The 13,523-nt window shown below is 58.0% G+C and overlaps 1 protein-coding gene across 2 annotated transcripts in view; it reads right to left on the bottom strand.

Moving 5' to 3' along the window:
* Positions 1–360: 360 nt before the first annotated feature.
* Positions 361–13,523, bottom strand: part of TMEM184B (transmembrane protein 184B) — a 47,346-nt gene continuing 34,183 nt past the window's right edge. Inside the window, exons 4-10 of one of the 2 annotated variants that reach the window (XM_081058691.1) lie at positions 10,841–10,931; positions 10,279–10,354; positions 7,422–7,513; positions 6,327–6,496; positions 5,678–5,872; positions 3,735–3,755; positions 361–2,813 (exon numbers count right to left, since the gene is read on the bottom strand). In XM_081058691.1, the coding sequence (XP_080914817.1) occupies positions 2,572–2,813; positions 3,735–3,755; positions 5,678–5,872; positions 6,327–6,496; positions 7,422–7,513; positions 10,279–10,354; positions 10,841–10,931 (887 nt within the window). In that variant the 3' untranslated portion in view covers positions 361–2,571. The remainder of the gene's footprint in view (positions 2,814–3,734; positions 3,756–5,677; positions 5,873–6,326; positions 6,497–7,421; positions 7,514–10,278; positions 10,355–10,840; positions 10,932–13,523) is intronic. The other variant, XM_081058692.1, reaches the window with a different exon arrangement.

Genomic DNA, 13,523 nt, shown 5'->3' with positions numbered 1-13,523 from the left:
CCGAGAAACCTGCAGTAAGGGGGCTGCCAGTGGGCGGGCTCCACCTAGCTGGTTGACAAAACAAAAACGAGGCATCAACCCACTGCCCACACCAACCATGTAGGGTAGGGAGGCTGGGCCCCTTGTGGCCAAGGTTGCCACTGTGTTCTGCTGGCCAGGAGACAGGGAGACCTTTTGTCCAGTGGGGGCCTGGATCCCAATTTTAGTCTCTAGCAATGTGAATCCCCCTATCACCTACACGTTACACACCAGAAAGATGAGGGTTCCCTAAGATACCCTTTGCCACAGCCACAAAACCCACCCTCAGTACATCCACAGAGGTGGGAAGAGGAAGGAAAAAAACCTCACCCATAGGCAGAAGAGATTTCAGTACAATGTATATTATCTCATATATATATATATTTCTTTCTCACTTTATTTGCTCACTTCTGTCACGCATTTAAAATGTCACAGAGACCAAAATAGAACGACTTTCTGGTGGAACTCATGGCAGTCATACACGAGATACAAAACTAGGGGACTCTGTCTTTTCATACATCATACAATTAATTTTTCAAGTATTTTTTATGTACAAAGAGCTACTCTATCAGGAAAAAAAAAAGACAAGGTAGGTTATGCATCCTAGGAAGGAGGGGTGGCTTGGTCAGGCACGAGTTCTCAGCCCCATCTCCCCAGGGGTCACTGGCTCCCTGCCACTGAGCTAGAGGGCAAGTGCCAGGGCAGCAGAGACCAGGGGCAGGGACGCAGCTGCACACTTTGGCCTGGAAGGGGCATCAGAGAAACAGATTTGTGAAGAAATGATGGGAGCGGGGAGAGAGGTTGTCCTGACAGCCAGCACCTACCCACTTCCAGTGCAGCTTGGTACCAGCCGGCCAGGCCCACCAGGGAGGAGCCAGAGAGCTGGCCTCCAGTCCCCCAGATTAAGGTGTATGACGGCCCCTGGTCCTGGGAGCGCCACCCCAGGCCTCTGTGTCCTCAGGGAACTGGCTTGGTCACCAGGGCCAAGTGTCCACAAAGACTCCTGGGATGTAACCCCCCCATCCCACTTTCGCTCGGCCCAGTTCATTCCAGGAGTGGCCAAAAGGAAGACGATTCCACAGTGAGGTTCCAATGCCACTGGGCAGGACCCTTCTCCCTCGCCCTATCCCCTACCCAGGCTGCTGCAGCCCGAACCCAAAGGGGACAGGGCAGTATGAACAAGCATCATGTCTGTCTCAACACTCTCGCTAAGACAGTGGCCAGGTAACCCCAGCTTGCTGGGGGCTCCGGCTCTGGGAGGCTCCAGGTATATGGGGAGTGGGAGAGGAAGGACAGGTGGTCCTGGCCACCCCTGAGGCCTGTCCAAGGGCGCTTGGCCCAGCACTGCAGGATCCTGAGTGCCAGCAGCTTAACAGGGAGTCCCCAAGGAGTGTCTAGGACAGAGTGAGGGCCTAGGGAGGGGGGGAGCTTTCATGTGTGACTAAGGCACAGAAGAGACGGGCTAGGGGGCCACACAAGGGAGGATACCAGGCCCTGTGAGATACAGGGCCACGGAGAGGAGCCTGAGACCACTCCTCCCTGCTCCTGGACCCCTGCTGCACACCCCAGCCCTCCGTCCTCCCTCCCACAGAACTGTGTCCTCTGGAAGCTGATCTAAAACATGGAGACTCTGACTCTTCTCCTGAAATGGGAGGAGAAGCCCCAGGGAGAGACCAGGACCCAGGAGAGGTTCTGATTGCTCAGCCTGGGAAGGAGGGTGGGAGCCCGACCCTTTGAAGAGCCAAGAAGTAAGGGCTCTGCCCTAAAATGCTCTCAAGAGGAAAGACCCCAAGTGAGGGGCAGTGTGGGCTGTGGGCTGTTCTCAGCAGGCCACGAGGAAGGTGCATGAGGGAGGCAGAGCTGCAGCCACAGAGAGGACCCCGCTTGGAGAGGCCACATCAACAGAAGAGGGGCTCAGAGGCACCTGAGGACCCTTCCTAGTGGGACCCGTGGCTCTTGGTGTCTGGCTCTGATCCTTGCAGCATGCCAGGCAGGCCTGGGTCAGGAGGGGGTGCACAGAGAGCCTTTGCATTCCCTCCTCCCTCCTGCCGGGGCTGAGGCTAATCTAGCATCAGACAAGGGGGGACAGGGGAGGGAGCAGGAGGGCAAAAGCCCAGGTTGCTGTATTGCACGGTGTTTGGGGCTGTAAGTCTCGTGGGGAAGGGCAATGACCTGGGGACAGGGCTGAGAAGGCTGACGCCACTGGTCCACAACACAAGTGCCGGCCTGGGCACGGCTGGTCCCCACACGGCGCCACCTCAGGACGAGCCGCAGGGGTGGGGGAGTCACTCCCGGTGTCCTCTGCCCCGCGCCCGGGCAGTGCAGCCTTGGTCTTGTAGAAATATTCCTGAAGGCTCGTCGGTGAGCCCGGGCTGTCCCCTGGGCAGACAGCAACTGGCTGTTCGTCTGGAAGCGATATGTGAGTGTCTCTGGTCCAATACATGGAAGGGCAATGCCAACGCTGTGCCAGCCTGCCTCCTGGACTGGACCCAGGCTGGAGGGGCACATGCTGCCCTGGGCCAAGGCGCTGAGCCTCCCCCAAAGCGGCCACACTTAGAACTCATCATCAGAGCTGAGCAGGAGGGTCTTCTCGTTGTCACGGGCGCCACTGAGGCTGTGGGAGCGTGAGAGGCCGTGGGCGCTGCCGCGCCAGGTGGGCCCTGGCTCCAGGGTAGACTGCTGCGTGTACTGCTGGTAGGCGGGTGAGAAGTTGTGGATGGCATCCTGCACGATGTCATGCGGGTTCATGGTCTCCTTGAGGCTGCTGGAGATGCTTTTCATGGGGGCGCAGCGGCCTGCAAGGCAGGGGTAGAGTGAGGGGGCAAGGTGGCTTCAGCCATGCCCCTCGTCCTGGGACCCACCCCGACCCCAAGGCTATGTCATCCAACCACCCCCTTTTGGGGCAGAGAACGGGGCCCTGGACATGAGACGGCACAGGGAAATAAACGGCCCCTGTGGCTGGGGCGCAGAGCACAGAGCACCCCTGAAGGGAGGAGAGGGAAGCAGCCACTGGGGAGGGTGCCTGGGGTAGAGGCTGGCACGCTGCAGGAAATGAACCTGGAATGCCCCAGGGAGGTCAGGCCATAGAGCATAGAGTTGGGCATAGAGTGAAGACGGGGATTATTGAGGAAGGGGGCCCAGAAGCCAGGGGTGCCCAGGCTCCACGGGTGCTAGCCCTGCCCCCTCTCCTGGGGTCATGGCCCAGGGACCCCGCTCCATCAGGACAGCTGCAGGGGCCTGGACCCAGTGGAGCAGACATCTTTACCGGCCTCCTCTGAGAGCAGGAGCCACCCACCCCGACGTGCTTCCTCCTAATTCTGTCTCTGATGAACTGTCCCATGGGCTCAGGCCACAAAATCAGAGGTCAGAGGTAAGCCCAACTCGCACCCAGGTCTTCAGACTCAAACTCGCCAGTTCTTTCCACCTTCACGTTCTCTGAAGTATGGAAACATACTAGTTGCCCCTGGTTTCCCACTAACGAGTGCTGTACTCCAGAACCGAGCAGGGCATATTCCAGAACAAGGACAGACCAGGACAGAAGCAGGCAAGCTCTATACAGGGCAGCCCTCAGCAGGCAGGGGCTCTGGGCTCTGCCATCCAGGGGTGTCCGTGGGGGAGGAGACAGGGACACAGAGAAGGAGCTGGGAGAGGCATGCTGGTTACAGTGACCAGGACTGACGTGCAGGACAGACGTGCAGACCGAGAGCAGAACCTACCGTAAGGACCATATGTTGGCACTGCCCGCGGCCAAACCCAGGGCAAAAGCAGGGAGAGAGGGAGAGAAGCAGGAGAAATAGAGAAGACAAGAGACAGCTGAGTGAACACCATGTGCCCACCACCGAGGCCAGCACACACCACGCACCCTGCCCCTCCCCCAAACACCCTCCCACAACCCCGCACAGCCCGAGCTGCCCCTCACGGCCTGGGTGGAACGTCCGTCTACAGATGACTCTTCCTGTGACATTCCCACTTTCTTTGGCGGTGGGGGGGAGACAAACAGCAGACACCCAGAACAGTGGTTGGAGTTCTTGCTCTGCCTCGAAGCCAGGACCACCCCCCAGCCCCCGGCTTTGTCTTTAGGTTTGGCTGGAATCGCTAAGCCTGTGCCTTGTGCTCTATAAACTTCACGACACTCCACAGAAAGGACATTGAGGCTGGGGTGGGGGTTTGGGGGCTTCCCGTGCAGATCACACCTGGGAGCCGGCTCTGCACCCACGCCTGACTGGAGGGCTGAGAGGGGCTGGGCGTCACGGTTAGTGAGTACAAGACCGGCCAGGAGCAGCAGACAGGGGCAAGGAGAAGCAGCAGCTTGTGCTGGCTGGGCTGCGGTCCCTGCTCGCGCTGTACTGCTGGAGGTGGACGTGTCTGGTGGCCCGTGGGGGGAAGACAGTTCAGGCGTCTGCTGAGAGCCCCTGCAGGGCCTCCCCGTGCAGGAATGTTCCCTGAAACCATTTGACACCTTCCCAGGCTCCAGGCGCACAGGTGACTTTCCTAAGGGCACAGGGTCTGTCAGGACCAGGTCCGAGGGCTCTCGCCTTGGACACTAGGTATTCACTGGATCCTTCCAGGGGGCCTAGTGGGAAGCAGGCAGGGCAGCAGCTGGCAGTGGTGAGCCGTGACCAGCAGCGCCTGGCACTGAGTAGGTGTGCAGTCAGAAACGGAAGGAGTGCCTACCGCCCCCAGCCTGCAGTGTGTTTGGAGAACACAGTCGGGCGCTCGGTCAAGAGGCCCTGAGTACAATTCCGTCCATGCCCACAGCAGCCACACATTTCAGGGCCTCCTCCCAAAGGGGGAACGAACACGGCAGTGGTGGGTGGGGGTCAAGGAGCCCCTTGGTGCCCTCGCCCACCAACACACGGTGCCTCTATACTCTGCTCAGGACATGGCTCTGCGCAGGTGCTGGGCCTGGGGAAGTGCGGATCCAGCCTCCAGCCACGTGGGAAGGGCGCTGGCAGCAGCTGAGCTCCTGGGTGGGGGTGTTAGAGCAGGAGGCTTCCCCTCCCAGGCCCTGCCGCCTCCTGTCCCTTCAGGCATCCCAGCCTCCTCTTCCTGTCCCCCTCGGACACGCCCTCCCTGCCAGGGGCAGCCAGAGGAGGCCCCCACCCCGCCACCAGGGCGCTCGGAAAGCACACCCTGCCAGGCCCAAGCCCAGACCAGTGACTGCAGAATCTGAGGCTGGGGCCCGGACATCTCACGTATGACTTCTAACAGAGGCAGATCAGCAGGTGTGAAAGGAAGCTGTGAAAAGTTATTACCATCCGAGTCTGTTTCTCAGAAGTAATCAGGTTTAAAAAACACACAAACAACTTTAAAGAGGAGAGAATTGCAGGATAAAACATAACCATTCGAGGTCAGGAACCCTTAGGAGCCTGTCTACGCTAGAACCTCTGCCCCGCCCTTCCCATGGGATACTGTGCTGTAGCATCCTGGGGTCTCCATGCTCCACGCCTGCTGAGACAAGTGTGCCCAGCTTCCAGGCCCTGACACATCGTCACCTGTGACAGGGCAGGAGGAGCCTCACCTCTGTGGACTCTTTCCCACCTTAAACCGGGATCCCTGACCCTTCCACACCTGTAGGACCCTGGGCAGCAGGATACGCCCTGGGAGGGACTGGGCGTGCTCCTTCTGCTGGGGTCTTCTCCAGGACCCTGGCGCATACCTTGCTCGTCCAGCCTCTTGTCGGCGTAGACCTTGTAGGTGAAGGCGTGCCGTAGGGCCAGAGCTGCAAAGAACATCTCCACGCAGATGATGAAGTCCTGGTAGCCGGCAGCCACGGTGCCCTCACCCACAGACACGCGGGCCGAATGGATCTTGGGGATGGCCCCGCACTTCTCCAGGATGGCCAGGAGCATGCCTGGAAGGGGAGGTGTGGGTGTCCGGCCCAGGTTGGACTCCCTTCCCGGTGCCCCTTCCTCCATGCGGCGCCCCCCAAATGCCACACTTCCCAGGGCAGAAGAGTCCACACAGTTACTCCTGTAGGGCAGGGTTGCTGATACAAGGCCGAGGCCTCCTGGAAACCCTACTCCCCCAGCTCCGTTCTGGCCACCAACACTGAGACTGAGATTATGCCGGGTCCCCTGGATCCACCCATCCATGAAGCAGCCCACCCGAAACTCCGCCATGGCTCCCATCAAGTTCCCTGCGGGCCCAGACTTCTCACCCAGTGAGTGCCCAGTGGCCAGGCTCACCCAGGGCCAGCTCCATGGCCTGGGTCCCAGGGGCACCGGGGACAGCAAGCAGGAGCAGAGGGATGAGGCTTAGGGGACAGGGTGGCACAGGCCAGCCTCGCGGGCTGGGAGAAGGCTCACCTTGCCAGAAGGAGAGAAAGATGACAGACTTGACCATGAAGAACTTGAGGACGGGGCTGTAGGAGCTGAGCAGCTCGCGCGTGGCAAAGTAGAAGAGGAAGAGGGCGTAGAGGGCCAGGCTGACAGAGACGTTGTAGATGATGGTCACGTAGAGGTAGCCGCTGGCGACGCTGCAGGAACGGAGCAACGTTCTGGCTTGGACAGACCCTTCCCAGGGACAAGAGGCCTTCCCCATCCTTGCCCTGCCCCTGTGCCAACTCCCATGACTGTCAGCAGTGCTCCCCAAGCAGTGCTCCAGAGCCACACAGAGAGGTGAGCAAAACATGAGTGGGGAGCAAGGGTGTGCGCCCACGTGTAGGCCGGCCCTACTGCCTCTGCTTCGCTCACGGGTGTGTCTAAGCCGCCAACCTGCAGCTCTGGCGTCCACAGTCACGGTGGAGGACACGGGCATGGAAGCCAGTATGGCCTCGGGTGGGGAGCTCAGCCTGCTGGTCGGACGACAGGTATCAGAGTGACTGGGTGCTCGGCTTTGCTCTTTTCACCTGAACCCCACAACGTCCCGCTCTGAGCCTATCTGTCACCTGCCCTGGCAGGGCTATCATGCAGAGTACAGGTGGAGTACATTAAGTGTCTACCAGCACATAGACATGTGGTCACTTTCACTAACCCCCAAAATGAGATATTTGTGGACAATTTACACAGGAGAGATTTTCTACCTGGGGACTTAAGACCCGCCTCTCAGGACTGACTCTCTCGCTCCCTATCTGGGGAATGGTCACTGTTCCTTCTGGGCCTACCCACAGGGCCCCACTCTGCAGCATGTACATGAGGGGAATGGATGCTGACGGCTCACTCCTGTGCCAGAAGCAGGGCCGCGTGCAATGGCTGCCCCTGCCAGGCTTGGCCTTGCAGCTCAGGGGTACGGGGAAGTGTGAGGAAGGCTGGGTCATGTTCTCAGAGCAAGGTCCTGGCTGCAGGTGTGCGGCCAGTCTGTGGCCACCCCCTCCCCTAAGCCAGGACATCAGCCTCTGGGCAGGGCCATCTATCCCAGCACGACACTCCTCCCACGTGCCCCTGGGGAGACCCACTGCTTACTCAAAGTCACCGTCCCGGTACTTGCCGAAGGCCTGGAGGATGACGGTGCTGACAGCCATGAGCGGCTTCACCACACAGAACTGCAGGGTGGCCTGTTGGGGGAGAAGGCCGAGAGTCGGGATGAGTACAGAAACCATGTACCAAACGCCGTCTCTGGCCAGGTGGACCTGCTGGATGCCAGGGGACGAAGGGCAACTGGCGGGGAGGCAGTGTCCTCACCGAGGGGACTGCTGTCTGGAAGAGGTGGCAGAATACGTGAGACGATGACAGTGTAACTCAGTGATGTGAGAAGACAAGGTGTGAAGGGAAGGACATCTGATGGAGGAATGGAGGAGCAGGAGACAGGAGATGCCACTGGAGAAGGGGCCAATAGGAACGTGCCAGAGAGACGGGACAAGCAGAGGGAGCAGCTCATACTGAGGCCCGGAGGCCGAGAGTGGACAAGTGCAAGGGTAAGAGCTGGTGATGGGCAGCAGCAGGTAGGTGGCCAGGCAGATGGGCAAAGCCCGGGCCCCGATCAAGGGACTGGCCACCCGGGGAGCAGGGGCGGGCTACGCCTCCTCTCCCCCTCCTTATCTACCCCAGGTCTGGTTCCTTGCCTCACACCCTGGGCCTGGGTCGAGTTTACATCGAGCTGGGTCCTACTGGGGATGGAGATGACTTAGAGAAGCACAGAAAACAGGAAGCAGCCCCCAGCACGGGTCTGGAGCCCCGACATCTGAGTTTGAACTCTGGCCTTGCCAGCTACCAGCTGTGGACGCTCCAGTGAGTGGTCACTTAGCCTCTGATAGATGGATGCAGCCAGCACCACCTCACAGGGTCGTTGTGCGGGGACTGAAGAACGGGACAGCTCTGCGTCCCGGGGTCTCCCACCTCTGTGCACTCACAGGCCTTGGCCGGCCTGCTCGGCCACTGAGAGAATGCCTTAGCCAGGCTTTCACACTCCGCTCCAGAGGCCGCGGTAAACAGGGGTACCCACAGTGCCCATAACATAACCAGAACCAGCACTCTCTTGAAATCAAGTAAATCTAAGTGACAAGGCCCCTTCTGGGATGTGGGAGTGGCTAGAAAGGCTAAGTAATGTGGCTCCAAATAGAGCAAGGACCCTGGGGCAGAGAACGTAGCCTGGAGACTGGGGCGCGGTGTGCAGGGGAGCCCTGGCAGCTGCACTGTGGGGCTGTGGCCAGAAGCACCTGCCCCAGGGCTAGAGGTGCAATGGAAGCTGCTGTCAGCACACCCCACAGAACTCCGGGCCCCACCACCCCACCTGAAGGAAGGGGGACCAGCACCTTCGGAGGAAAAGGGAGGAGCAGCCTTTGGCACCGAGGTAAGTGCCTGGCCATAGGCTGGTGTCGCCCTGGCTCAGCTCACTGGGTGCTCACAGCAGCCTCACCCCCCACCCCTGTTACAGATGAGGTAACTGAGGCACAGAGAAGCTGAAGTGACAAACATTCCAGGAGGTTCAGATCCTTTGCCTCTGGGACAAAGCTGCCCTTCGTCCTCCAACATGGGAAAGGTGTGCAGAGGTTTCTATTGTTCTCATTCCTTTTACTACCTCTCCCTGCCACCTCCGGGAACAAGAATGGAACATCCGAGCCCACAGGGCTGGGAATAATTTATAACAAGGCAACTGGAGCTAAGGATCATGGGATCAGAACTTTGTACACAACAAAATCATCAAAGAAGCGGTGAGTCACAGCGGGGGCCCTGGGCAGCCAAACCCACTGGTAAACAATGGCTCCGAAAGGCCCCACCCTGAGCCCAGGACAAATTTAACTCTTTCCCTGCAGTGGGAAGGTTTTGAAATTAGAAAAACCTTAGGGAAGGAAGATGTGGAATGAGTCCTGGAGACCTGGGACGTCCAGGTAGACGCTTTGCAGGTGTGTCTGTGCCCGGACAGTGGCCCTGCACAGAAGGAGTGGAAAGCCTACGAGCTGGCCAATGAGCAGCTGTGGGTTTCCGTCCCCCTGCTGACTACTCTTAGAGATGGTGGAGGGGCTGACAGCAGCCCCAGAGGAGACTAAGGCGCGGCGGCGCTGGCTGGGAGTGACACCTGCCTCCCTCCCTGAACAAGAGGCAGTAGGCTCCGTGCCGGCACCATGTTAACACTCCACATTTAATACCTCACCTGCTCCTTAACCACCCCTTAGGTAAGTACCACTACGCCCATGTTACAGAAGAAACTGAGGCTCGGAGACAGTAAGTAACTTATCCAAGGTCACTTTGTCAGAGGAGGAGCTAGAACCCAAACTCAGATGGTCAGACACCCAGGCCTGTGCACTTAACCACAGCACCGCACGGCCTCGGCCCAGCCTACTCCAGACCACAGGGTGCGCTGAGCAAACCGACTGCAGCACTGCCAACTGGGAAATGGGGAAGAGACCAGAGGCGGCTCCGGCCTGTTGGGTCATGCATCTTTAATGCAGACACTCCACCCTCCTTCCCTCTAGCTCCAGCTGATGAGAAGTTTCCAAACTGAGATTCTAGAACCCCCGTACAGTTCCCTGGATTCACACACACACTGAGACGGTCAAATGAGCGAGTCTGGGACTACTTGCCCACGGCTGCATCAGACACTCCCAGGGCGCCTGTCGCTGCCCCTCTGAGCACAGCCTGCTAATGCAGGGGCGTCACTAACCGCGTGGGGAGTGGGTGCTGGGCCCTGAGGTGTCTCGCAGGGAATGGGAACTCCACGGGGGGGGGAGGGGACAGGGCAGCCTCCCGGCTTTATACCTGCCTTTGCCACTCTGTCAACCAGGAGCTCCTGCAGCTACTGCTCCCTGCTCCAAGACACAGACCCTGGCTCCTGGTCCCCAGCCTGCAACTCTGGACCCGGGCAGTTGCTGGGAGCACATACCTGCTTGCAGAAGCGCAGGAATCCGATGGAGTAAGTCTTTCCCCAGAGGCAGCATGTGCCATACATACAGCTGGACCTGGAAGAGACAGCAGACAGAATGGTGAGCAGAGAGCCAGGACTCAGAAGAGGTTGGGCGCGGGGAGCCCCCCCACCCTCACATCAAGACAAGCCAGGGTTAGAGCAGGGTGGGGTGGGGGTGGGGCAGAGATCCCAAGGCCAAGCACAGGGAGACACTGGAGAATGTCTGCAACTGTGGAAAGCATGAGGGAGCAGGACTGCATGGGCCTTGGGGTAACAAACCAACCTGAAAAGCACTGAATGTGAAAACTGCAAGAGGGAGAAACGGGCGAACAGGAAAGGACAGGAAGAGAGAAAAGGAGAAAGAGCCAGAGGCTCTTCCAAGAGTCCCAGTGAATGGCCTTGCTCAGGAAGTTCAGGAGAGGCACAGCAGGTCAAGGTCAAGGGCAGACAAGGTTTGTGTGCCCAGCTGCCACCAGGGCAGCTCAAAGAACGGCAGGCCCAGGAAAGAGCATGGGGAGGCCCCAGGGAATTTCCTACTCACTCAATGGGCTTCCCTCTGATCTCTGACATGATGGAACTTTCTCCCCCGAGGTATTCATAGCACAGGCTCAGGAAGTTGTAGATGACCAAGGCTGTGAAAAGAGTGCCCACAGTAAACCATTCACATCAACAGGGGGGTAGACAGACGGCAGAATTCTAAACAGCAATGAAGGTAAAGAACCCCAGTCATAGCCAGCAACAGGGAGCCCTGAGATCCGAGAACCCACACGGTGAAGACTCCATTTGCCATCAAAACCAGGCACAGATAAATCGTGCTGGGCAGGGATGCCTGTGCACACTACTGGGCACTCCGTAAAGAAAAGCAAGGAAGAAACGCGGGATTGTGTATGGAGGCTGGAAGACGGGAAGTCAGGATGGGCACGGTGGGGGCACGGGACCGCTGGCCGCGTGCATACTCTGGTTCAAGGCTACTGGCTACTGGCTTTATAGTTACTTGTTTGATGCACTTTTCTGTTTGTGTGTTATGGAACACAATTTTACAACAAAATTACAATAAAACATTCTCCAGAGGGATCTCCGGAGAAATTCTGAGCACGAGCAAGACAGAACCTTCATCCATTCCACAACCTGCAGTACTCCTTAATCTTCACGGCCCTATAATCTATCGCCAAACATATGAGAGGTGCTTGGAATATAGCACAAATGTCTTGGGAAGCTGAGCCAGCTCGTTCTAAATCAGGACGCGGCTGGACATCCCCACAGACACACAGAATTTGCAACAGCGCCCAAGAGCAGAGAACTATGTTGTAAACGCCATGCTATAAATATAGCAATACACTGTAATCAGTCTGCTGGTCAGAGGATTTCTGCTGGGCCAGCAAAATGAAGGCGACTGCCTGCAGGGTGCTAGAAGCAAAGGGATGTGCCCGGAGAGAGGAAGGGCAGAGAGTGTGGAGAGGAGTAAGAGGAGGGCAACAGAGGACACCACGAAGGAAGGGTGCAGGAGGAAGATCAGGGGCCAAGAGGAGGGGAACGAGGAAAGGGGCCCAGTGAAGGGGCAAGGCCAAGGGGAAGGTCATCCTGCCATCCCTTGAAGCACAAAGGCCTTCTGGGCTCCCCGGTGCAGCCCTTTGGCTTGGCACTCAAGGTCTTTGGATGGGTGACTCGGTCCCTGCCCACCCCTCACGCTTCCTTCCCAGCCAAAACCAGATACCCCTTTTCCTCAGCCGGTTATTGCACCCTCTATGCTTTTGCACTGGCTGTTCCCACTACCTGGGGCGTCCTTCCCTCTGCTCTCCTAATACCCATCAAATCCGTCGGACACCACCCACCCTGAGAAGTCCCTGGCCACCACCCCAGGACAGTGCTTCCTCACCAGGAACCTACTGATGTGCAGATGCCGTGCAGAACTTCAACCGGAGCGAAAGTCGGAAAAGCAATTTGGAAAAGAACATATTTGGGGTGCTTTACACCACTCAGTTGCTCTAAGCTATTAAGGGCTAACGTCTCCAGCTGCGGGGTGGGGGTGAGGGGCCCTCAGGCAGCACCTTCTATAAACACGACCCTTAGCATCTACCACACTGTGCTGTGACTGCGCCGCCACAGACATACAGCAGAGGGTTTGCCACTTGCGTCCGCCACCAGTTAGCTGTGAGCCTTTCTAGCCTCAGTTTCCTCATCTGTTAAATGGGATAACAGGAGTACCTTTCTCGACAGGTGTTTGTGAGGCCGAAGTGAGTATGCATAGTGTTCGGAAGAGTGGCTGGCGCTCAGCAGTGCTGAGTGTTGGCTGTCATGGCCATTACCGTTTGTCTGCCTGCCTTCCTCAGGGGCCAGTGTCCCCTGACAGGGCTGAGGACCCTGTGTGCCACCTGCTTGGCACAGAAGCAGCTCAGAACGTCTGGTGACTGCAGGCATCTCCACTGAGCTCCAGACCACTCATCACTGACAAGAACGGTAAGGTATCTGGGGGGAGGGGTAATGCATCAAGCAAAATCTGTGTGCTAATAACTTTAGCAAATAGCTAATAACTTTTGTCCAAAACCACACAAGGCCAAGTAGAACGGATGTGTTCATCCCAAGCTGGGTCGGGCTACATTGTGGTCAATGGTATTTTCCAAAGATGGCCACACCCTCTGACACTGACACTGCTCCACTGAGAGATGGGACCTCGTTCCGTCCCTGGCATCTGGATGGACCAGGGTGACTATAGAAGTGAACGTTTCGTGACTTCCGATGTTGGGGTTAGGAAAGGCCTCTGTCCTCTGGTTCCTTCTTAGAGATGCCTGCCCTTGGACCTAGTCACCATGTGAAGAAGCCCACGTGCAGAGCCCACATGGAGAGGCTCATGTGGGAGGAACTGAGGCCCCCTGCTGACACCAGCATCAACTGCCACACGTGTGAGTGAACCAGACTTCAGGTGATTCCTCTCCAGCCTTTGGGCTCCGCAGCTGAGACCCAGGTATGAGAGCAGGGACAAATCCCCTGTCCAAATGCCTGACCTGTACTATCCGAGAGCAAATAAATGGTTGTTCTACACAGGTGCGTGTCGGGGTAGTTATTCACACAGCCACAGCAAGTAGAATACACATAAAAGCACTTCTGGAGTTTCCCGGACGTGTCATGACCTCTCACGCTTCCCCGCGGTGGCACATTCTGGTCCCTGCACTGACTCCTAGAGACAGCTGAGATGCCGCATCCTCCTCGGTGGCCTCCTCTGTCCT

This window comes from Rhinolophus hipposideros (genome assembly GCF_964194185.1).
Source record: "Rhinolophus hipposideros genome assembly, chromosome: 9".
NCBI classification, from domain to species: Eukaryota; Metazoa; Chordata; class Mammalia; order Chiroptera; family Rhinolophidae; genus Rhinolophus; species Rhinolophus hipposideros.
Note: the sequence above shows the minus strand (reverse complement) of the source record. Positions and strands in the feature narration are given on the sequence as shown.